The sequence below is a fragment of the Indicator indicator genome, chromosome 7, assembly GCF_027791375.1.
Source record: "Indicator indicator isolate 239-I01 chromosome 7, UM_Iind_1.1, whole genome shotgun sequence".
Lineage (NCBI taxonomy): Eukaryota > Metazoa > Chordata > Aves > Piciformes > Indicatoridae > Indicator > Indicator indicator.
The window spans coordinates 25,767,157-25,790,838 of NC_072016.1; the positions used below are offsets into that span (position 1 = coordinate 25,767,157).

The 23,682-nt window shown below is 41.3% G+C and overlaps 2 protein-coding genes and 1 non-coding gene across 3 annotated transcripts in view; 2 read left to right on the top strand and 1 right to left on the bottom strand.

Annotated features, from left to right (window-relative positions):
* PARG (poly(ADP-ribose) glycohydrolase) overlaps nt 1-3,603 on the bottom strand; it is a 60,059-nt gene extending 56,456 nt beyond the window's left edge. Inside the window, exons 1-2 of the mRNA XM_054382586.1 lie at nt 3,426-3,603; nt 288-354 (exon numbers count right to left, since the gene is read on the bottom strand). Of these exons, the coding sequence (XP_054238561.1) occupies nt 288-354; nt 3,426-3,603 (245 nt within the window). The remainder of the gene's footprint in view (nt 1-287; nt 355-3,425) is intronic.
* Nucleotides 3,604-4,031: 428 nt separating this feature from the next.
* LOC128967890 (mitochondrial import inner membrane translocase subunit Tim23) lies at nt 4,032-21,926 on the top strand. The gene is made up of 7 exons (XM_054382161.1): nt 4,032-4,128; nt 4,650-4,708; nt 6,522-6,615; nt 6,836-6,920; nt 9,249-9,307; nt 11,791-11,901; nt 20,646-21,926. Exons 1-7 carry the CDS (start codon nt 4,032-4,034, stop codon nt 20,759-20,761), a joined length of 621 nt encoding a protein of 206 aa, XP_054238136.1. The 3' UTR covers nt 20,762-21,926.
* LOC128968359 (small nucleolar RNA SNORA74) lies at nt 8,430-8,631 on the top strand. The gene has a single exon (XR_008489135.1). It is a non-coding gene; the product is annotated as a small nucleolar RNA SNORA74 (small nucleolar RNA).
* Nucleotides 21,927-23,682: the final 1,756 nt, after the last annotated feature.

Below are 23,682 nucleotides of genomic sequence, written 5' to 3' on the forward strand. Positions count from 1 at the left end.
TAACATATTTCACAAAATAATCTGAATGTATGTTTGAGCATCTGCAAACTCTAGTCTAAACTGAATCCAGTTGCACATGCTTATACTATAATCAGTTCAATCAGACAAGCCAAAACCAGACTTTTGTCTGTAATTTAACAACAGAATTGTGAGTTGAATGCAGATCCATCAGCAAAAATCTGTAACTGTTTTTGTCCTATGTCAAAAACAAAAGCAGAGCTACTAAGTAGAGAGTGATATCACAGACCCACTCAAACAACACAACTTTTGTTTTATGTACATCTTACCTTTTGGACTCAGTTGTCCTGCGTCCTTTATTCTCCAGCCAACTGGTAATTGTTTGTTGTTTGCAAACTGAAAAAAACAACAGTCCATTACCTTATTACATGAAACATGACAAAACAGCAATATAATTGCATATGAATAACTTGTACTAGATGAAGATAAAAACATCTCACTTAAGTCCTCGTTATGATCTTTACTACAGGAAACATCCAAACACTAACATTATTAAAATTCATGTGATGCAATATTCAATTTGTATCAGCCAGCAGATGTAGTTTTAGTAATACTCTTTATAAATGCCAGGCTTTGTGTGGGGTGTTTTTTTTGTTGTTTTTAAGGGTATGTTTGATATGGTGGGGGGTTTTGTTGTTGTTGGGGTTCTGTTTATTTTTCTTGTTTGCTTGTTGTTGTTTGTGGCATTTTCTGTTTTGGTTTTTTTTTTGTTGTTGTTGTTGTTGGTTTTGGGTTTTTTTAATATGGTAAGAAAACAGAATGTGAATCTCTAGCTTTTAAAAAACTAAACACCTCAAACTCTGCAACTTGAACTTTCCAGCTCTCATTACCACCACACAGTGAGCCCTGAAATGCTTCTGAATTTTGCAATGAAGAGGCAACATAACTTAAACAACAAAAAAACCCAAACCATCAAGAAAAACCCACAAAGAGCAACTAGGCATCTTAGCAGATCCAGTTAAGAACGTCATTTGCATGTAGCATACCATGAAATATGAAACTTGAGGATTGAAGAGACGAGTGCTGAGAAAAGGACTTTATCTTTCCCCCTCCAACCATAAAAAATTTGACAGCCTATCAATGCTTGCTTCCCTATACAGCAATACAATGTGAAGTACGCTTTTTTCTGATTTGCTCCTAACAACTCAGCTCCAGTGAACGTGATCAGTCTTATCTGTGTGATACTGCAGTTCACACAAGCTGCCAATAGAACAGCACACAAACTAATTACGTAGAGGCTTGGTGGGGGAGGGGTATCAGAAAACAAAAATCAAAACAGTTGTTTCACAATTCAAAAGTAATCTTCATTAGTATAAGGGTGGGGAGAGGGGGTTGTTTTGTTGCTCTTTAAAGATAATTCTGAAAAACTGGCATCTGGCTTCAGTTCCCTTTCAATTTGCAAAGAGAAGTGATCTACCTGCCAATGCTCACTGTGCAAGGTGTTTGCTCACTGCTTCCAACAAGTAAAAATTGTAGTTTCCCTGAAGCAAGAGTAGTTTTGCAGAACTTAAAACCCAATACAGCAGATGTGGCTATTCTGATTAACAGTCACCACTGAAAGACTGAGCATTTTGCTGCAAATGGAAGGTTGAGCAACTTGGAGCTTAAGTAGCTTAGGCCACAGGTAACTTAAGCAATATTGTTCCATAAATGGTTTCCCTAACGTTCAAGGCCTTGGAACATCTTCCCACAACCGGTTATCAAACACCTGCATCAAAAGTACAGATTTTCTAGAAAAAAAGAAAACAATCTCCAGAAAATATTTAAACCGGTTTAAGATTTTCTGAAACAACACAAAGAAGAGTGTAAAAGTGACACCCTGAGACAAGGTCACCAGAAAGTAATGCCAAGTTGTATGTAGATTAAAAGCACATGGATCTTCAGCCATTCAATTTTTCAAATGTTCAGCTTCATCCCACTCAGACAAAAACAGTTGGACAAAACAACTTGATGGACTTTATGAATTATTTTTTTTTTATTTCTAAAGATTCAGTAAAGCTGAAGTATATCAATCATTCTGTTTACCAAATTTCACCTTTCATTTGAAGCATTTACACAAGCTGCCTACAGAAAAGAGGAAACAAGCAGCTAGAAAAGAAAATTAGGAGCTATGTTAAGACATGGGATGAATAAATCTCTTCAAAGGCAGCCGACTACCTCTTGAGATAGGGAATTAGCACAATAAATGGAAATTATAGCATCAGTGTCAGAATAGAACAAAATGGCTTTGGTCTGAACTTTCACATCTCACTAGCCATTTAAGCCCTACAACCAACATGACACACATGATTTTTCTTTAACACTACTAACAGCTCTCTTTTGCTAAAGATAAGGCAGTAAAAAGACTTTAAAAGGTAACAAAATGACAAATTATGCTTACATTCAATGTAAACAGTAAAACCAGACTAGGATAGTTTTATTTTAAGTGGTTTCTAAATTTCCATTCAAGACTCCTCAAATTATTGCCAAACCATTCCTCTACCACTAAGGAAAACAACTGAAGTTTTAGAAAGTTCTTCTCTTCTTTTTCTGTTCTTGAAATGGGTACTTCATTGTACGTTAAAATGTTATTTTGATAGCTCCAAACAAAAACAACTTGGGGAAAGCATGAGGGAACTTTCTGTAGGCAGCTTTGTTTCACATCAGGAGGGGTAGCCCACACGACCAGAAGCCACACGCCCACGTGGGTTCCCGTCATTACCTCTGGCTCTTCCCACCGTGACAGCCTGGCACAATACCCCGCTGGTCCTCACTTCTCTTGCAGCAAATATCTCTCCTCTCACACACAAAACATGCTACCCTTAGCGGCTCACACCTTACTTGGATGGTTGCACTGTTACACAAAGTTTGTAAAGAATCAGACACAAAACGAGGACAACGATCCTGTACCTAAAACCGGCTCCAAACGGAAGCAACGAGCACTGACAGACACCACCGGGCTCGGATACACAGCACACGCCGGCTCCGGGAATTCAGCGACGATTCAAGCCACTTAAGGCCAGCTGCAGGAAGGCTACGTGGCCCGCCACATGCAGCCCCCCGACATTTAACGTGCCCCACACACACTTCAGCGTATCACGGGAACAGAAGCAGCACACCGCAGCTCGGCGAAGCCCCCCGGCCAAGCCGCCTCCTCTGGCCAAGCTCCAAACGCAGCCGCGGCTGCCGAGGGACCCAACGGCACCCACGACGGCGGCGGAGCTGCCAAGAAACGGTGCAGACCAGTCTGGGCAAGTTCATCACCTCCCAAGCTTTTTAGACAGAGCCGTTCCGCCCCCTGGTACCCAGAAACAGTCCAAGCCACCGAAAGTCAGACAGAACGATACGACAGGACGTCCGGCAAGGCCCCTTCTAAGCCCACCCACTGCCCCTGTCCCGGGAACGGCTCAGCCTCAGCCGGTACGAACCTTTGTTCCCCACGGCGGTGGCGGGGCTGTTGCCGCCGCTGGAGTTGCTGTCCCCGGGCCCCTCTTGGCGGGGACCGAGTGGCGGCGGTGACTGCTCGCCCTGGGAGCCGCCGCCGGGGCTGTCGGTGCTCGGTCGGGCTCTCTTCCGAGGGGGATCCCGCCCGCAGCCCGCACTCATCCTCAGCAGGCCCACCTCCGCCCGCCCTGCCCGCCTCAGCCGCGCGGGCCCGCAAGCGGCCGCCGGAACCAGGCGGCAGCCGCCCCTCGGGAACGGCGCGAAGATGCGGCGGCGGCTCTTCCGGCGGCTTTGCCTCTCCGCATCCTCCGGCCCGCAGCACCGGGCTTGTGCCGCCGGCCGCCCCCTCGGCAGGGGACGAAGAAGGAGCGGCGGAGCTGGGGCTGAGCCGCGTCCAGCAACGGGGACCAGGGGCTGCCGCCGCTCACAGCAAAATGGCTCCCCACCCGCCTTTCCCTTCTCACCATGGCGACCACGCTCCTCCCCCGCCGGCCGTGTGCACACGCGCCGGAAAGCAGCGCGACGCGCTTTACGGCGGCGCGCGGAGATCGTTGCTGCGGCGAGCGGCCGGCGCGAGGCCCGGCAGCGCCATGGAGGGCGGCAGCAACTCCAAGGGCACCGGCCTCGGCGGCCTCTTTGGCGGCGGCGGAGTGGGATACTCGCACGCCGATCTGGCCGGGGTGCCACGTGAGTACCGGCACGCAGGGGTGACCGGCGGGGCCTGCGGCGGTGACCACCCTCGGCCCAGGTGGTGGGATTTGGGGGAAGGGCAGCATCCGCTTCCCGTCAGCGAGGCCAGGCCGGGCGCCCGATCTCTGCGGCCCAGAGGCGGCGGCGTCGCTCTCGGGAATCAGCATGGCACGGCTTGGGCAGAGGGCCCAGCCAGCCGAGCGCAGCCTTGTGGGAAGCCGGGCCGCAGGGCTACCTCTAGCTGCTCCTGCCGGATGGTCAGAGGGACAGGGACACAGCTTCCCCACAGCCGACCCCTCGGCGGTGGCAGCGTGTTGCGACAGCCGCCGGTTACAGAGACGTCGTATCCGTCTTATCCCAGCTGCTTCCCTCGAAAAGGGGGTATCAGTCGGTGTTTTATTTTAATCAGTTGTGCAACTTAACGGCAGAATTTTCACTGCCACCAGGCACGAGGTCTGCCCCCTTTTAACGTACTAGGGAAATCGCTGTTAAAGTATGCTACTTTTTTTGCTTTTCAGTAACTGGAATGAGTCCTTTGTCCCCGTATTTAAACTTGGACCCCAGGTATCTAGTACAGGTAAGAAGGCAGCTTACTGTGTTGAACGTGATTCCATTGTTTCTATGGTCATATGTGAAGATTTCAGAAATCCTGCAATGTCACACAGTATCTTGAACTGATGAACAGTTGAACGATTTTTTTCGATATTGTTCCTAATAAAAGCCTGCAGTGCCATGGCATCTAGAAGAAGAAAACGTAGAGGATAAGTAATGCTGTTGTGGCAATAAGAGCCTACCACTATTGAAGGCATACAGCCCCAATGTACCCTTGCCACAATTTCTGGCATTTATCACATCCTCCACTGAGCCCTTTCAGTCAGTAAGGGCATCCAGAAATTCCCCACTGTTCTAATGAATTAACTTTCTGTATTGTGGTGAGTTCGAGCAGTTTTCAGGTGTTCAGCCAAACCCCAGACCTGATACAGGCTTTGTCATCATATGTGCTGTTATCGCAGCAGCAACAAATGTCACACTGCTTTCCTTATGACATTTGCCAGCTAAAGGGAGACCATCAAGAAGTAGAGCTTTCCAGAATAACACAGCTATTGTACTTACACAGCTTAATATTATTTAACATAACATGATGGCCCATAGGCCACTGTAAAGAAAGTAATTCAAAGTCCTATAGTGTTTTACTTTCTCAGCAGTATTAACTGTAGCCTAAAAGGTTTAAGTTAATCCAATAAGGATGTAGCTTAATTTTAGTTAATATTTTCTGTATATTTTTGCATATAAGGCTTCTGTTATGTGAGAACATTACATATTGCAGAAATAGCACAGAAGGACAACAGTTGTGTAGTATCTACTAATCTTTGTGCCCTTTGTTTCATGGTACACTGTGTCACTGCTTCTTTTGTACGTAGAAGTCTCTAAATGCAGGTCTAGCCTATTTTTTATATTTCTCTTTCAGTAAAAGCTGATATATAATGTAACATTCCCATAATGATAGAACACAGGAGATGTGCCTGTATTTGCAGTGGACTCACTGATGTGATCATCTTGTCTGCTGTTGAGTGGTTGAAAAAAACAATATATTTAGACCTCTCAAAAATTAAACAAGACAACTTCAGAGTTGGGTTATGGAGGCGTGCATGAAGGGGTGAGGGTCTCCTGTCCTTAAAAACCATCCATTTACTTTCAGAATGCAGTGAGAAAGTTGATCTAATTCTTGCAATTCTTACATTATGAGACTGGCCTTCCTGTAATAATGAATGCTATAGTAGTACTCATTTTTGCTGCAAAATGTAATAATTAATTAAGCAAATAGTAATTAAAAAAAATCCCCAACAAAACAAAAAAACAACCAATAACCACACTGTATGAGTTTCTTGGCTGCCTGATGTAGTTTGTAAAAGGACAGTTAAGGAAAGACACCCTTTTGGTCAGTTTATCTTTTTGAAGTCTATTTTTCATTCTTACTAAAATATGCACACAGTATATTCCATTTCTCTGCTAGTGTACGCAGCAGTAATTCACAAGCACCAGGTTTTGTTTTTTTTTTTTTAGTTCTTTATGGATTAAAGAACAAAAAAAAAAAACAAAACCAAAAATAAATCAGTGTGGCCTAGATAAGGCCATACTAATATAAGGGTGTTCAGACACTGGAACAGGTTGCCTGGGAGGTTATGGATGCCCCCTCCCTGAAGGTGTTCAGGGCCAAGTTGGATGAGGTCTTGAGTAACCTGATTTAGTAGAAAGCGTCCCTGCCCATGGCAGGGCTTTGGAAGTAGGTGATCTGTAAGACCCCTTCCAACCCAGGCCATTCTCTATGATTTTTGAAGCACTTGGAATATTTTGGAAGATGCAAGAACATTTGTTTTGTTTTCCCCCAGGATACAGATGAGTTTATCTTACCCACAGGAGCCAACAAAACGCGAGGCAGATTTGAGCTGGCCTTTTTTACCATTGGAGGATGTTGTATGACAGGTATGTGGTTGTGGCTTTCGTATTTGCCAGCTGTCCAGGCCACACCTATATACTGCAGTAAATGATGAGATTGTAAGAGTCCTGTTCTGCAATCTAGCCTTACATAAACAGCTATTTAACCTCAGTCAGTACACCAAAGTCTATTCTCAGTATTTGCTTGTAGTATTTGATTTTTGTTCATTTCTTCTTAAAAAGTAATAACTGATCTTATGCTACCTAGGGGCAGCATTTGGTGCACTGAATGGTTTACGACTTGGCTTGAAGGAGACGCAGAATATGGCATGGTCAAAACCTAGAAACGTACAGTAAGTGTTTAATCTCAAAAAAAGCACACCTTAGTCACAAAGTTGTTTCTTCCACTTTCTACAGGGTCAGACCTGAACATACTGCAAAAATAAGTATATTTTTTTGTCTTTGGTGGGGACAAATGGGAGTCAGTGTTTGTCTTCCCTAGGCTATTAAATGGTTTTAGTTATAATGATGCCAGTTCAAGCTTGTTGCTTCTCATTTAGTGACAGTTGGTGTGTCCTCTGATGTACCATAAATATCTGAGAGTAAATTGCTACTTTGGTATTTACTAGAAATCTACTTCAAAGTCAAGAGTGTTTTTATATGTTGAAACATTCCCAAAAGCAGCATATTTTGCTTTGAGCTATTTTTTTTGCTGTCATGTACTTGTGAGTTCTGTCTTTCCCAAGTATTTCAAAATGCTAAAGATTAAAATGCAGAAGCTGAACCAGCCTGGATTTGCATCAGGGGTGACGTAGGTGCATGCTGCTGACCAGGTGTTGCATGGTGGAAGTTGTTCTGAATGACAGTGTGCACGAACATCTGTAGCACTCCCATGTTTTCCCTTTACCTGATTGTTTCAAAGAACTCAGTGAAGATAGGAGCACATGTTTTTTCATGCAGTATGCCTCTAGAATTATTAGTAGCGTAAACACAACTGGAAGAAAACTTCAGTGCAAGTGAAGGAAACATGGGAAAGTAGAGGGGTGAAATAACTGGAGAAAACTATTTTCACTTCTCCAGAATACTATGGGAGAAGGCCATTTTAGAGGAGGAATTTAATGTTTACTAGTACAGTTTATACTGCCTCTGCTCCTTTTAAAATATTTTTCAGTATTCTTTGTCCCCCTCCTTACCAGCTCTAGAATTACAGATTCAATCAAAAGTATTCTCCACTATAATTATGACTCTTCCACCGTGTTACAGATGAGCAGAATTGTAGCTCAACGTATTCGGAAAGAGCCTTATGAGACTAAAGCACGTTGCTAAACGCAGTCTTTGATGAAACGAGCCCAGCAGGTGGCAGTCGGTGCACATGCAGCTTAGTCCCTGCCCTTTAAAGGAAAAGGCCGGTTGAAGGTCATCACCTTGAAACAGTGTATTAAGTTTTGTGTTGTCCTATCAGATGCAGGGAAGAAACTCCCCTAGAGTGCCTTCAAATTTATCCTTAACGTAGATAAATACATCGTTTTGTTAAATGAATTTTAATCTTGCTGTCAATTCCTTGTCATCGAATGTCTATGGTCATGGTTATTATTAGTTTTCTCATCAATTCAGAATGGATGCCATGTTAACAAAATGGAGGTAGGGGTTGTAATTACAGGGAGTTTGTCAACCTTAGCCTCTTGGGCTTTCTTTCTCATGTTTCAAAAATGAAGTTTTTCATTAATGTTCATATTTATTCAGTAATGACTCTGTCTCCTGACAAAAAAAAAATATTAAAAAAATGAAAGAAGAGTGGAAAAGGAACTCAAATCAAAAGGAATGTAGTGTGTGACACTTTCATTGCCTTTAAATTATAAAGTTCCAGTGGTAGTCAGCTGTCCAGAGCAGTACTGTGCCTGTGATAGTGTTACTCTGCTGGGAGATAAAGGTCAGTCATTTCTTCTGGCTGCTGTTGTCACCGTTTTGGAGATAACTATGCCAAAAAGAAGTGGCATTGTGCTTCCCTGAGAGCGCACTGAAGATTTGCTTTCACTCTTTAGTGCTAGTCTGGAAGCATACATACAGAAATACTCAGGGTACTTTACCTTTTGTTGGGTGCTAAGTTTGACAGATGGAAGTTCAAAAGATTACCTCTTTTCTTCCTGACTTGCTTTGGCTCAGACTTGGTTTTAATGCCCACACCATTTGTCCAGGCATTACCATGCTCCCTGACACAAGGTCCCTGTGTTATGTATCTCCTAGAAGAAGACTAAGTTTCTTTGAGGTCTTTTACCAAGTTAAGTCAGCAAAAGCATATCAGTCATTCTCAGTAGCTATGTGTCATCCTGTAAGGAACATTTATCATCTAGGGTTAAAGTGTCATTTGAAGGGAAGAGGATAGATTCTTTATGAAGGATAGGCTTGAACTGAAAAGAGAGAAGATTTTCTTGACAGGACTAAATACTTGTGTTGTCAGTGTTGTCTACATTATTATTTGTAGTATACATGCTAGAGGATACTATGTATTACTAAGATGTGTGCTTTTCTTTGCTGTTTGGTTTTGAAGGGCTTGTAGTTAATTATTCCTGGTTTATTAATCAAATGTATAGTGTAAACACATTACACCTACAACCGTTAACACTGCCACGAAGTAAATACAAAGAGCTAAAGGGTTTAATAACTTTTTAACTCCTTTTCAGGATTCTAAATATGGTAACTAGACAAGGAGCGTTATGGGCTAACACTCTGGGATCTCTGGGTAAGTAAAATCATTATTTTGCAAGAAAAACAGTTTAAAGAGATACCTGTTTGATGGGAAAGCGTACTTTCTAAATTTTCATTATGGAATCCATAAAAACTGCAGTTCTTTGGGACATGAGGGCACTACAGTATTCATTGAAAAGGAATGCTAAAACAGGATTTGAACCACAAGTAGCCAAATGCCTGTAATTCACTGCCACATTTTTAATATATTACAAACAAGAACTCCAACTGTGGAATAACTGAAAAATATCGGTAATGCCTACTTGTTAAGAAATTCCAGTTAATTCACAATTTGTGTGAATTAATACTTCTGAATACTTTAGAATACTTCTGAATATGAATACTTCTGAAATGACTTTAAGAAGAGACTTAAGTGTTCATGTGAGCAGCTACCTGCGGTGTATTCCGGTTAGAACCAACAAAGTGTTTCTCTCTAAAAAAGATATGATAGAGACTACAAAAATTTCTCCTTTTACAAGGGTAGCTTATCTAGAAAAAAATCACATATGATACTGCCTATTTTAAACATTGCTTGTAACTAATACTGGTTAGGAAAAAAGCCTGGCAAAAGCCTGATATAAGGGAAAAAATCTGAGAACTGAGATTTGGGGGGAGAAGGGGTTAGGACGTAAAAATCACATCAGAAAAACAACTTCAGAAGATTTCATAGAAGTCAGTGAAATAGCTAATGCCCTATAGAATACAAGCTCTTTGGCTTTTTCCCTCCCCAGTCTTAAAAGGGCAAAGGATGCTCAGCTACTGTGGTAGGACAAATCCAAAAGTAATGAAATTATTTTGAAGATTAACGATGAATCTCATTACCCCACAAGTGATAATAGAAGAGAAATCATCAATACTTAAAACAGAGATTACATCATATTATAACTCAATCTACAAATATTTAATCTTGAGAAGTGTATCCAAACATAAACCAAGTTGCATTTATTTAATTTTGGTTAGCATGCCATTTAACTCAGACATCTTTTGAGGCATAATGTAGAGATCATGGTTAGAGATGGGATTCAACTACAGTGAGAGTGACATTTCCCGTAAGAGCTGCCTAGTGAGTTTTATAGTGGGAAGCCTTTTGGGGGTTTTAATGGGGTGTGTTTTTCCCTTTCTTCCTCCTCCCCCTCTTTCTTATTTTCTGTTCTGTATCTAATCAAAACATGTCTGAAAAGTGAGATGCAGGGACACTGCAGTTCAAGGTTCTAGGTTAAGTAACACATTAACAGGTTTTTCCAGCTGTGTTTGAGGAAAGATTACTCAAGAAAATGTTTGTGCATTCCAAAATACTTGGGATTTTGTTTAGCTCTGCCTTTTCCTAGCTGCATGAGTGGTTCCTTTCAAGGATACAAACTATTTTTGCACCTTACTTCATTTGTGCAGCTCGTCCCTACTTCAGAGATTTTCTTTTTTCACTACTGACGACTTTTGTCACTCTGTTCCTGAGCAAAGGCAGCAGTATCTGTGTTAAAACTATTTTTTAAAAATGTTGCTGAATTCAGCTCTTCCCTCCACTCATTGTTAATACTATGTACTGCTAAGGCAAGGTAAAATACCGTTGCCTCTGCTGAATGGGGAAAGATGCCACTGCTCAACTCGTCAACATTAATATGGCTGCATATGAATGATTTTCATACTTTCTAGCAGAAGTAAAGATCTCAAATTCTTGGAGGACAAGGGATGAATTGACGTGGCATAGTGTCTTCATCACTTTACAATGATCACGTACTCTACCGTTCTTTGTCAGCACGAAATGTGATTCTGTCATGAGCCATGAGGATGGAGGTGTCTTCTCCATCAAAATGCTTAGATTATATATGCATCCATACTAAAAGGCCCTGCATTTCTCTTCCTAATCCTTTCCTGGACAGTCCCCAAAGTTCTGCCAAAGCAGAAGGCCATCAAGGGAAAGTTTTCAAATGCAAACAGAGGTGAAGCAGCTGTTAATGTCAAATCCCAAGCGATCTGGTAGTCATTTATAAACGGAACATAGCCCATTGTACTCTAGCCCTTGATAACAAGATCATAATGCTGCACTTGCTTTTCAACTCCCTCACTCATGGGCAGCAACCTTTCCTGCTACCTAGAAACTGTTTAGTTTGATGCCATCCACAGAAGACAGTATAAAGCCTGCTAGTATAAAGTTAAACACAAAATTTGAGCTAGCAAAATGATCTTAAGTTTCAATTAGTGCTTTCTATCATGTGTTTATCATGTCTCAAGGCAGTATTAATTGTCATGAGAATGCTGCATTTTAACTGAAGAGAAAGTAAAAATAGCTGTAAAATAGAAATAGGTCTGGAAAAGGACACCAAAGACAGGATTTGGCAGAGGATTCCTGCCCCTTCTAAGAACGTAAAATCTGTGCTTCAGAAACATAGTGTAAATAGTTCCACAAAGCCTGGATTCTAAACCTTGTGTCTTGGAGCGTGGGAGTTGTAACTTGATTTTTTTAATGTTTTTCTTTCTCAGCTCTACTTTACAGTGCGTTTGGAGTCGTCATTGAAAAAACAAGAGGTGCAGAAGATGACCTGAACACTATAGCTGCTGGAACCTTGACAGGAATGCTATACAAAAGCACTGGTAGAGTAGCAAAGTGTTTCTAGTTATTCTTTTCTTGCACTTTATCCTACTTATTAGGATTTTCATTACTTGTACTGATTACTTCCCTGCTCTGAAAATGGGCACTGTAAAAATGGTACACTAGCAACATGGGACTAAAATGTAGGGTTTTTACAGCCCTACATGAATCACTTGTAATAGCTTGGCTGCATCAAGCTAAACAATATGGTCTGTGTATTTCCCTGACCACCCCCTTCCATTTTGGAAGGTAGTTCCCCATTTGCCTGCATTCACTTAGACTTGAGAAACTGTTGGTTTTACTCCCGCTGTACTTAAAAAACATGTCTAAGAATGAGCTGAGTATGTATTGTATACAATAACTATGTCTGAGTAAACATTTCATTATTTATTCAGTGTTTATCAGACATAGTTTAGCTCTCATGATCGTTACTCCTGCGCAAGGTAGAAAGAATCAAATTTAGTTTAGCTGCAATTGTGGTTTTTTTTTTTAATGCAAGTTTTCCTTAATTAGTCTTAGCTGTGTGAAAAACATCCACATATTAAATGGGATTACCTTCTCTAAGCAAAAATGAGGCAGTGGTAGTCATCCACTACAATCCTAAATAGATTGTAAGGAAAAACTTCTAAATAAAGGTTTATGAAAAAAAGCAAGAAAGTGAAAAATCAGGAATTCAAGTTTAATATGGATTTTTTCCCCTTAGGGGAAAATATTTTGGTAAATCAGTTTTACAAATTCATTTTGTTAAGTATACAGAAAGAAACTAATACATTTACAGTGTTAATACTTTGCTGTTTGTGAAACTTGCCTTGCATTAGGACTCTAGTCTTTGCATAGTGGTCAAAACTAACAATGTTATTTGAGAACAGCATGGATTTAAGGTTAGTTTGCTAATGCATACCAAATCGTTTGCAGAAGAGGGGGGTTTGAGCTTCAGCAGCAAAATGCCTCTTAACCTATATTCTAAGCTCAATAGTTGGAGAACTACAGGATATCACAGACTGACATTACCACAGAAAAAGTATAAGTTTTGAGTACTTCAGTAAAGGATTGCCTACATGAGTGACCTGTATTTTACTGAGGAGATGATTCTAGAATGTACTTTTGAATGTCTAACTGGGTCTCAGCATCTTAGATGGCTTTCCTGGAGGCCAGCTTTATATATTGGGCAAAACAGTTTGAGAAGTATTTTTGCCTGCTGGCCTAGACTAATTGAAACCAGAAATAATTGGCTTAAGCAGCCTTCTTAAACAGCAGTTTGTGCATTTAACCTTGCAAGTGCACATAGCTCTCTTGTAATGAATTACTTGGGCTTTCATGGGTGACATACCAGATTGACAGTGGTGGCTGTACAGGATAGCAGTCATAACATTTTCTGTAGGGAGTTATCATTTAAGAGAACTGCCATCTTGCACTCCAGCAGAAGCTTTCCCCTCACCTTTCAGAAGTATAAAGCTGGCATTATCTCTAATCCCTTTCTTTGGCGTAGTGCAACCATGGATAACTACTCCAGTCATGTGCACAGCCATCTGACACTGCAATTTTCTTACCAGAGCACAGTGGGACTTATGTTTTGTAACATAAGAACTACTGAGCTAGCAGTAAAAGGTGAGTGTAGTGAAGTCTGCATTCATTACAATATCGTATGTCAGGGAGGGTTGTGCCTATGAACTGTAGTGCACAGAAAGTCAAATATATTTCTCACCATATACAGGAAAATTGTGTGGCACAGTAGACCTTAGAGGTTAAGAGTTAGTTCTGAAAATGGAAACGATAATATTCACATCTCTTAGAAGATTATAATTCCAATCTTATTTTCCTTCTTTCTTTCATGCTTTCTTCTTCCTGTTGCTTCTCCCATTCTTCCTGTCCTGCCACCTTATCCCAGAATGCCCTTCGTAATTCTGTAAAACTTCCCACTAAGTTGTGCCTTTACTCAACATCAATATATATTTACCTTTAAAAGTCTTAAATATTTAAACCATAGGCAAATTAGTAGTTCACATCTGTGACATAGCAAGGTTTTAATTATTTCCTGTGTTACAGTGAATGCCATATTATGATGACACTGAAAAAAAATAAGGAATCTTTGAAAGCCATGGGGGCATTTCTGTTATAAATCCCCGTATCTTATTGCCAGCTTGAAATTGCCACAAAGATGCCACTTCAGATCAAGGCTGTTCAGTAATCCACAAAGGGTGGATAGAGAGTTGGAGGCAGTGCTGTTAAGTGAGATTTCCTACTTCCTGATTTGTAAAGAAATAAGGAATGTATTTCAGAAGCAGCTGTATAAAATGTGGCAGGTTTTTATTAATGACTTCCTAGTTGTTTTTTTAAGTACAGCAGGGATGGAGGAATCACATCAGCAGCCTTGGTGCACTGACAGATACACTTAGGTACACTACAAAGCCTAGATTGAATCGCTGAGGGTGATGAATGGACAGGAACTAAAATAGGGGAAGACTTTTTGAAGGTGAGATTTGTTGCCCCCAAAACAGCCCTAGTTTTCGCAGTTTGTTCTTGTAGAGAAGTTAATCTTTACCAAAATGCCAGGAGTCAAATGAAAAAGGCTTTCAAAAATACTCACCTTCTAACGCTATTAGGTTGTGAGCACTATGTGCAAGGCTGTTTAACCCACAGCTTGTGCCCAAGAAGATGAAATAGCATTAAAAATTCTGCAAATGACAACTGTGGAAGTTCAGCCACGTTGTATTAACCAGAAGCAACATTAGTCACTGAAAGTTCCCCGTTGCAAGTGAGTAAAGCAGTTAAGTCCCAAGGACTTCTGATGGTCCTCCTCAGAGCCAGTGAAGTGCTGTTAATCTGCCATTATAAATCAAGTATTAGCTGGAATCTGTCTCTACATACTGTGTGGCTTTGATTAACAGATGTTGAATTGAGTTTGAAAGAGGGGGCATTGAAACAGCACACTAGTTGGTCCTTTTGACCAAAATGATCTCTAGTTCTCACATTTATTCAAAATGGAATGTAATACCAAGATCATTTACTAAATTTTAGCCCAAGTACAGCAATATGATCTTAGTATTAACTTGTTAGATTAGACCTGCAACTTAATGAAAGCTGGGTTTTCGGCTCACAATTTAGACTGAGTGTTCTGGGTAGAAGATGAGTGATGAATGAAAGAAAACCCTTTGTGTTCCTTTCCCAGTGGTGTTGCAACTTAGACCAATTTGAGTTTTGCTAAAAGGGAGTCCACTATTCTAAATTCACAAGAATTACCTTTCTGCTTAATAAGATACATCATGCCAAGTTTTTCTCATAGATGTGAAGCACAAATGCCAACATACCTTAAACCAAATATTTGGCCCTCTCATATGTCTTCAACGTCTTTTCTAAATGAAGCAACTTTATTTTGTTTTATCATAATTATAATAGTGTCTTAAAGTAGCAAAGGGCAAAAATGATTGTCACTGTGTACTATATCACCATTATTCACAGAATGTTAGGGACCTTGAAAGATCCTCTAGTCCAAGCCCCCTGCCAGAGCAGGATCACATAGAGCATGTCACACAGAAACCCATCCAGGTGGGTTTTGAATGTCCCCAGAGAAGTACACTCCACAACCTCTCTGGGCAGCCTGTTCCAGGAATCGGGCACACTCACAGTGAAAAAGGTTTCTATATGTTCACTTGGAACCTCCTATGCTCCAGCTTGCACTCCTTGTCCCTTGTCCTGTCATTTGATATCACTAAGAACAGCCTGGCTCCATCCTCCCAACATTCACCCTTCACATATTTATAAACATTATTAGGTCACTCCTCAGTCTCCTCTTCTCAAAGCCTCCCACCATGAAAATGGTTCACAGATTCACAGATTACATTGGCTTGGAAGAGATCCTCAAAGGTCATCTTGTCCAACCCCCTTGCAGTGACATCTCCCAGTCATTATGTCACAAAGGTATAGCTGGCTGAGGATCTTACACTCTTCAGACATGCAGGATTTATCACTCATGAAAAAGATACTGAGCTAGATAGGACTTTGGTGTGACCCAGTGTAACAGTCATTAATTGCTAATTGAAATTCCTGACAGACTTCAGTAAACAAAAAAGTTAAATAACCTTCACCTCTTATCTGAGGGTTACACAGGTTGTATATGCTCTTTTTCTTAGATAATTTTTTCCCCCTATTGAGATTAGGGAAAACAGGAAAAAAAATAAAGTAATACTTCAGACAAACCACATTATTTTGTTTACTGTAGTTCTGTGCAATAGGAACCCAGTACTGGGTAGAGCATCTCATGTGTTTTGCACAATAGGATGTTACATAATTTGCTATAAAATGGTGTGCAACTGAAGAGAAGGGAATTGCATGCTAGTTGTAGCTGAAGGAAGTAGTTGTCGATTTAAGACCTCAGAACACCATCCTGAAAAAGTCAACACATTACGAATTAAGAAGAGCTAAATGTTTTATTGCCAGCAGTAAAGTCTGGCCAGAGCTAAAGATCAGTTTTGTGAAATTCAGTGGGTAGGATTTCAGAGCAGTTGTGTGAGCTAACTGCTTCTTGAGCTATAAATGCCTCTAATCCTTGTGCCTAGTCAGGGTTTTTTGCTTGTTTCTGTTTGGTAGGGAGTGGGGGAAGAGAAGCTTTTTGCAGACTGATGTAGGTCCATACCTTGGGTTATCTTAATTTTGTGCATTATTTGATGAAAAACAAGAATTTCCTTCTGAACTTTGAAATTCAGAGCCATCAGGCATTTTAGAAGTGGAGAACTCATGTTAAAACCTGCTTTTAACTTAACAGATCTATAGGACAGAACTACAAGCAGTAGCTTGTTGGGGCTTTCTTTGTTAGTTGAGAGCTAATGTCTAAGAATGTGCAAGGCCACTGGAAGCAGTTGCTGCTTTCTGCCTCCCTCTGCTAAGCAGAAACAGTGAACTAAGTTCTTAGACCTGCAAGAATTTCCAAGGTTCTTGCTGCCATTTACAGTAGCTAAAGTAATCTCATCAGTCACATGCTGCTGCTTTCACTCAGTCAAAAAAACCAGGGAATTTTGGTAATGTTTGTAAAGTAATTTCAACAGCTTTAATAACTTGTGAAACTGTAAATTAAATCAGGACTTAGTGTTTTTTTTCATTTAGCCTTCATACCACAGTAATTGCAGGAAATTTGTCCTGTTTCAAGCTTTGTTGCTTCTGTGTTTTAACCACAATACTGTCTTAGCTGCAGCACTATGAAAGTGGAACGTGGTTTTCTGCAGCCTACATTCTTTCCAAAAAGAAGTTTCAGTTTCCTCAGTAACTTCTGTATCCACAGACTTTGTCCACACTTACAACAGTCTGTAAAATAATACCCTTGGAGCAGCAGAAGGAAGCAGTTTTCTAGTGACATAGGACCACCCACAGATGTTCAAACAAATGCCTGCTGATGTTTCAGAGAGTCTGATTAGTCACCACTGTGCTTGAATTTGGAGCACAACTGAGGTTGCCTTGTACATTTGAGAAGTCAAGCCCCCTCAGCCATTTAAAAATATTTTTACTCCTGGAAGCCCTAAAAGAGAAGCTGTTTGCATTATGAATGTATCACAGACTGGAAGACAGAACACTAATCACAACTTAACTGTTATGTGTCTTTTGTTGGCATAAATATAGGGGTCAGGGTTTTCAGTTAAGGTATTTGTAGTGCTTGCTGTTCGTTGCTACTTGTTTAAACATCCTAGAAACTATTCCGGGGTAGTGGGAGTAACACATTCTGAAAATAGAGACATCAGGGTCCTAAATGGGACATTTTGCCCTCATGTTACACAGTATAAATAATGGTGTTACTTGGTGTGAGTCAAGCTCAGTTAGGAGCCGGTCATACCACAAAGAAATGCAAAGCTGTGCTATGAGAATACTGTGTGTCATTGTGCAGCATGCTCTGAAATCTATCTTAAACACGCAGAAGAGGGACGAGAGCTGCTGCACTCTGGTGAAAAAGCTCAGCAGCTAAAGCCAGACAACTGAATTCTCCTACAGAGAGCATCAGCTGTATCTTTGGAAACCCACAGCAGTTCCCAACTATTGTGCAAGTTGCCCATTCTCAAAATACCTGCCTCGAAAACATCTGCCAGCTAGAACTTCACGTTATCTTACTTGGACATACAAGATATGCAGCTTACAGCCACATTTCTAGCAGGGTTTGTCAGGGCAGGCTTGGTATCAAAGAATTGCAGAGGGTGATTGCAGAGGAGGGGTGGGAATGTGTTCTATCATGCAAACACAGCTGGGGTGGGTGGGAGTGGAGAATTTTAGGGTTTTTCAACAAGGTAATCTTCCCACAGGGCTTAACATTTCCTGCCCAGCAACTGGGCTGTATTCTACAGTGCATTACTGTTTGGTGTCTGCCACTGACCTAGAGGTGTTTACTCATGTGCAAATCTAACCAGTTCAGAGAAATTTTTATTTTTTCCCACCCTCCCCCCCGTTTTTTTTTTTCTAATTACTGTGGATAGTTCAGAAACCAGGTGTAACTGCTGCAAAACAAATTACTGCTAAAATTTTGTTGCAGAAGCATAGGGGACCTGGTAAAAAACATTTCTTGTACATTTTACTCTTGGGGTTTTTTTTAACTCACTCAGGAATGCACGTGTACCAACTGCAGAACTTCAGTTCCTGTTCATGACAGACTTCCACTGAAACATCTTTTTCAGCAAAGTCCCTAAGCTGTCTGAAAAGCCTGTAGGCTGCTTTAGGTCCTGTGTTTGACACTTTTTAAGTGGATACAGAGCTGCCATCTCACCTAACCTCAGCACATAAAAACATTACCAACATGCTTTGCGTTAGGAGCAGTGTGTCTTAGCAGCACAGCATCTTTTAAGTCTGCATGGATGCTAGAAAGTGACTCAGCTGTCTAATGAAATCCTGACTTCACAAAATCTTGAACTTCCTAGTATGAACAGCAGAAAATCAGGCTATCTAATGTTTTATTCATTTTCCCACAAAGTAATGAGGAGTTAGTATTTACAGTTTTCTTAAATACTTGTTTTGCACAGTGTCCTTTAAGTTTCACTTGTGTATTTTTGCCAGAAATTGCTTGCATGTTGTTAGTTTCTGTGTACACAGCTGCAACCTCTTCATTTGAGAAGGTTTTTGTGGAACAAGTTCAGGATTAATCAAAAAAGTCTACATTTGTGTTCCTAAATCCCAACTGAGGCACATAGGTGCGTAAACAATATGCCTTTCCTTTCAGCTGTGGAGTTATCAACATTTAATTAGGCTTGCATCCCAAAAAGCTCTTGAATTGTCACAGCTGGTCTGGCAATGAAACTGGCTAGATGTGACCTCTGGTACCAAGTCCAACTTGTGCTATAATCTCTGCGGTTTCTTGGTTTCATTACGTGCCTAGGCAATGCAAGTAGGTTTAACAACCCCAAAGAAATCCATTTAATCTTTAAACACAAGTAATGCAGTCTCAATCTAGCTGTCGCCAACAGCTTCTTGTCCCATTACAAGCCTAAGTGCAATTCTGTGAGACAACTTTATGACCAGAACAGAAAAAATACAATAAATCACTGATTGCTGAGATGTATTTCTTTTCAAGTTTGCGGAACCTGAATTCCAGTGTCAGATTTACCAGTAAAACAGACAGATTTTATCTAGCTGTAAGCAAAACCCAACCTTGTTCTATATACTGTACATGATAAAACTTGCTTCAGCTGGGGTTGACAAACATCACTGACTTTGATTCTGCAAAGTTTTCCTAGTGTTGTGGGTCATATTCTCAGGTGTTCCTGTGCATTTTCTGTGCATTCTGGGAGCTTTGCCAAAGCACTGTCTACTACAGAGGAGCAGAAACATTTTGCTCTTCAGTAAAGGCAACAGAAGTCTCTGCTTCTGGGCCTGTACATCACAGCCCTTGCATGGGTCGAATGGAGTTGTGATGCCATCCGACTCCCAGCTTCAGTCAAGTACACTGGCTGCTGGTAATAGCCAGGCTTGCCTTCTGTCTTTCCCTTCATGACATGCAGAAGCTTCAAGTCTTGAGTGAGCAGTAAAAATTAGAAAATATGTAATTTATTTTTTTCTAATCACCTGTGTTACTCAATTTTTGCCTTTACAAGATGATACTTTGGAATATTAACAATAGTGAGAATGAAGAAAGTTGTTCAGTGTATGCCGTAGTAAATTCTTGCCTGTTGAGCCTTTTCATCTACTTCTGTTTTAGAAAGGGTTTAAAATTATTTTGAAAATACATAAAAGCAGTGGTAAGCCCTTCATGATAGCCCTCATGAATCTGGCACACAAGGTCATGTCCACATCAGCTACTGTTGTGTTTGCTTATTTCCTTCCTGCTCTTTCTCCTTACCCTCAAACCTAGTTACCATAACTGGCAAACATTTTTATTATTGTTATTATTACTATTCCTCATCTGAAATCCTGAATGGAAGAGTTCTTAAAGCAGGAAGAGATGGTATCTTCCTGTAAACACCTGAGTTGAGGACAGAATAGGCAAAGCAGGACTCGGGAAGAGCTATCTTTGCTTCAAGTATTCCATAACGAGGCAGCAGTGCTAACTTAGTTTGAGAGGAAGACTTGCCAGAGAAGTCAGGATCAGGAGGGACCTTTCCTAAGCCTGGCAGCAGGTTTGAGGGAGGGTAGAGTTAGCACAGGTACCTTTCCTGAAGGGTTATTAAAAATACCTTTCATTAGGGTGCCTCTGGATTTGTGCTGCTACGTAGAGGTTTCTGTAGCTGACTGTGTCTTCAGATGTAAGTTGAATGGGTTTTAATCTGTTTGTCTTTTTCAGGTGGAGTGCGTGGGATAGCACGTGGTGGGATCGTGGGTCTGACGCTGACCGGCCTCTACGCTCTCTATAACAACTGGGAGCACATGAAGGGCTCCATAGCCCGGCAGTCCCTCTGAGCAGGGGCAGCCAGCACCGGGAAGAGGACACGCTTGCTTAGTCACCAATCAAATCAGTTGTGAGACCTGTCTGGTGCCTCTTCCTTTTTTATTTGCAATTAGTGTGAAACTGAAGGAATCTATGCTGGGAGGAACCTCTTGACGCCACATAGCTGGACTGGCCCTTTCCTTCCTGCCAGCCAGTCACTGGACAGGCAGCAATATTTGTTGGACCTGCAAGCAAGCAGAGTGGCCAGCAAGATAGAGTCTCCCTGACATGCTCATCAGCTAACCCTGGGCCAGAGCTACAAGGCATGTTCAAATCCCATAGCTGTACCTGCTGTCTGCCAGGCCTGTTTGGCTGTGCATGCTACAGCAGTAGTGCTGCACAGCAAAGCCTGTGTCTGCACAGCTAGGCACTGCAGGCTTTCCACACACATCGCCTGGGCAGTGGGAGCCTTAAGGGGCAGCTGGCACAGGGCAGGGCATGTTCCGGCAGCACAGGGTAAGCTGTAAGAAGGAACATCATTGTTAATAAAAAGGGTGGTACTTGTGCATGACTGTTTATATGCTTTGCTCTTCCTGCTGCTGGTAACACAAAGTGTGCTGCATCCAGTGACTTAGTTACACTTTTGCTTTTAAGGACTGATGAGATAAAATTCTGGGGGAGATAGTGGGTGAAGGGAAGAGAAGTAACAGGCTAATTATCTTTTGATGCAAGGTGGTGGTGAAGCATAACAGGGTTTGACTCCACTCCCCTATTTGCTATAATAAATAAGGAACTAGTTGTTTCCAGAAAAGGTACAGTTGCTATTGCAGAACAGTTGCCAGTAGATTATCAAAACACTTGGGTGCTTCAGGATCTCAGAACTCATTTAGCCAACATTAGAAACCAAGCAGTATAAATACTCGTCTCGTTCCTTATTGCAGGATTTTTAACTGGCAACAGGCCAAGCACTGTTTGTAGGTTTTTGGCAGAATGAAGACAAATGATAAGCCTACATCTTCTCCAGTGTTAAAATTAAACCATGTACCAAGCATTGCTTGAAGATAAATTAAATGGTAAGTTGTGAATCAGTTCAGTACTTCAAGTTAGTCTATCACAGCACATTCCTTTGATTTTAAATAGTAAAAAAGATAAATAAATGGGTCTGAGACAGCATGAAGGTAGGGCAAGAAAAAAGAAACCTGCTGCTCAGTGGACAACTTAAGCAAAACAGGAGTTTGAGTTCTCCCTACTCTTGATAACTACATTGCACCCAACAAAATAAAATATCAGCACTTACCTTCCTGTCAGAAGAAACACAGTGTAGCTCAGAAGCCTCCTCAGGAGGAAATGAGTACTGAGACTAGCTTTTAATAGAGCAAGTGCCCTAGCTAACAAGCTTTCACAGCTGAAATTAATTAGCTTTGCTTGGATACCAGGTCAAAGTAGATGCTTTATGCCACCACTTAACTAGGTGTAGCATAATGGAAAGAAAACAGGCTTTTTCTTACCTGCTTTGTAAGTACTGTTTCTTGTTAAGCCTTTCCACTGCCTTGTTGGGCTGTGTATTACTGTTACAGTGTTAGATGGACCTTCTCTATCATGCATTTCTCAAGGGCTGTACCACCAAAGAAACTGGCCCCTACTCAAAGGCTACAAAAAGGTGATCTAGGCATCAGCTGCTCAGTGCTGTCCTGTGGGACATCAGGAAAATGCATGCACTTTCTTCCTGAGTTTTTTCTCTCCACTGGTATCAGTGAGTTCCTTGCCACCCATGTTTCTTGGTCACAGTTAATAGGACTTGTATTCCTGCATGCTTGGCCATGCTGGATGGAGGACTGACAGCTGTTTGGAGGCTTGCTTTTTAAGTGTCAGGAACTTTGTAATGTATCTTTTAGGTTTTTCTAGAGACTTTCAGGACTGAAATGTGAGCCAGGATCTCTACCTCTAATTGAAGTGGGAAAATTGTGAAGCTTAACAAATGTCTTTTCTCATTTAAGTATGCTGGAGATAATGTAGAAACAAGTTTTTGTAAATTAAAAGTTGCCACAATCTCCAGGCTAGACTAGCTTAAGACAATTTTGCATGGTTCGCAATGATTTCATATTTCCTGGGAACTGCTTGACTCAGGGGTACAGCTGAGTGCATTTTTCAGAAGTAGCTGTGTTTCTAGGACTGTTAAAAGCTTTGATTCATAATCTCTTTGTATTTAGAGTGATCCATAACTAGAGATATGAAATACAAATATGGAGGCAGCAGTGTGTGATCTCTATGATGTTGTACATCAAGACTGTGTTCATACTCTAATGGCAACCAATCAGTATAAAGTTGCTACGTAAAGCTGGGACCAAAAGTATATCTAAATTCAGTAGGGGGGAAAAAAAAGGAAAGTTACAAATAGGATTTGGCAAGCGGTCCTCTCATGTAGTATTTTAGAAATGTGAGCCTGGGGGACCTTGGCCATCTTGAAGAACAGCATGCTAGCCTCTTGCAGTGCCAGTCATCTATCAGTTTTGCTGAGACAGTTTTTCATGCTGTGGCAGCAAGTGAGGCAGTCCGACAGAACAGGTATAATGAAAGCTTCCTGAATCTTGTCAGGCTGCTTTGACGTAGTCTTTGGAACAGAGAAAAGCAATTTCACCATTTTCTGTCAGCAGGTGACTTCTCTTATAGTTGGGGGAATTGGTTGAAAAATCGTATCCTGTGGTACGAATCTCCACCTCCTCAATGCAGCAGAAGCTGCTTCTGAAAACAGGAGGAAAACGTATGTTAAGGCAGAAAAATGAGCCAATAGTCATAGCTTGTTTCCTCTGACAACCTTTGGACTGAAAAAGTGCAGGGGAGAAAATCCTTTTTTATGCTTTAACAGAGGGTTAGCCCTGTGCTTAATAAATTCTAGACAGGAAATCAGTGTTTTAAATGGAGCTTTGTGTGAGCATTGGCCTGTGCTGTTGAA

Coding starts and splice junctions, on each gene's coding strand:
- LOC128967890 (XM_054382161.1), top strand. CDS start 4,032: ATGGAGGGCGGCAGCAACTCCAAGGGCACCGGCCTCGGCGGCCTCTTT. Junction 4,709..6,521: donor ACCCCAGGTATCTAGTACAG/GTAAGAAGGCAG, acceptor GTTTTCCCCCAG/GATACAGATGAGTTTATCTT. Junction 6,616..6,835: donor TGGAGGATGTTGTATGACAG/GTATGTGGTTGT, acceptor TATGCTACCTAG/GGGCAGCATTTGGTGCACTG.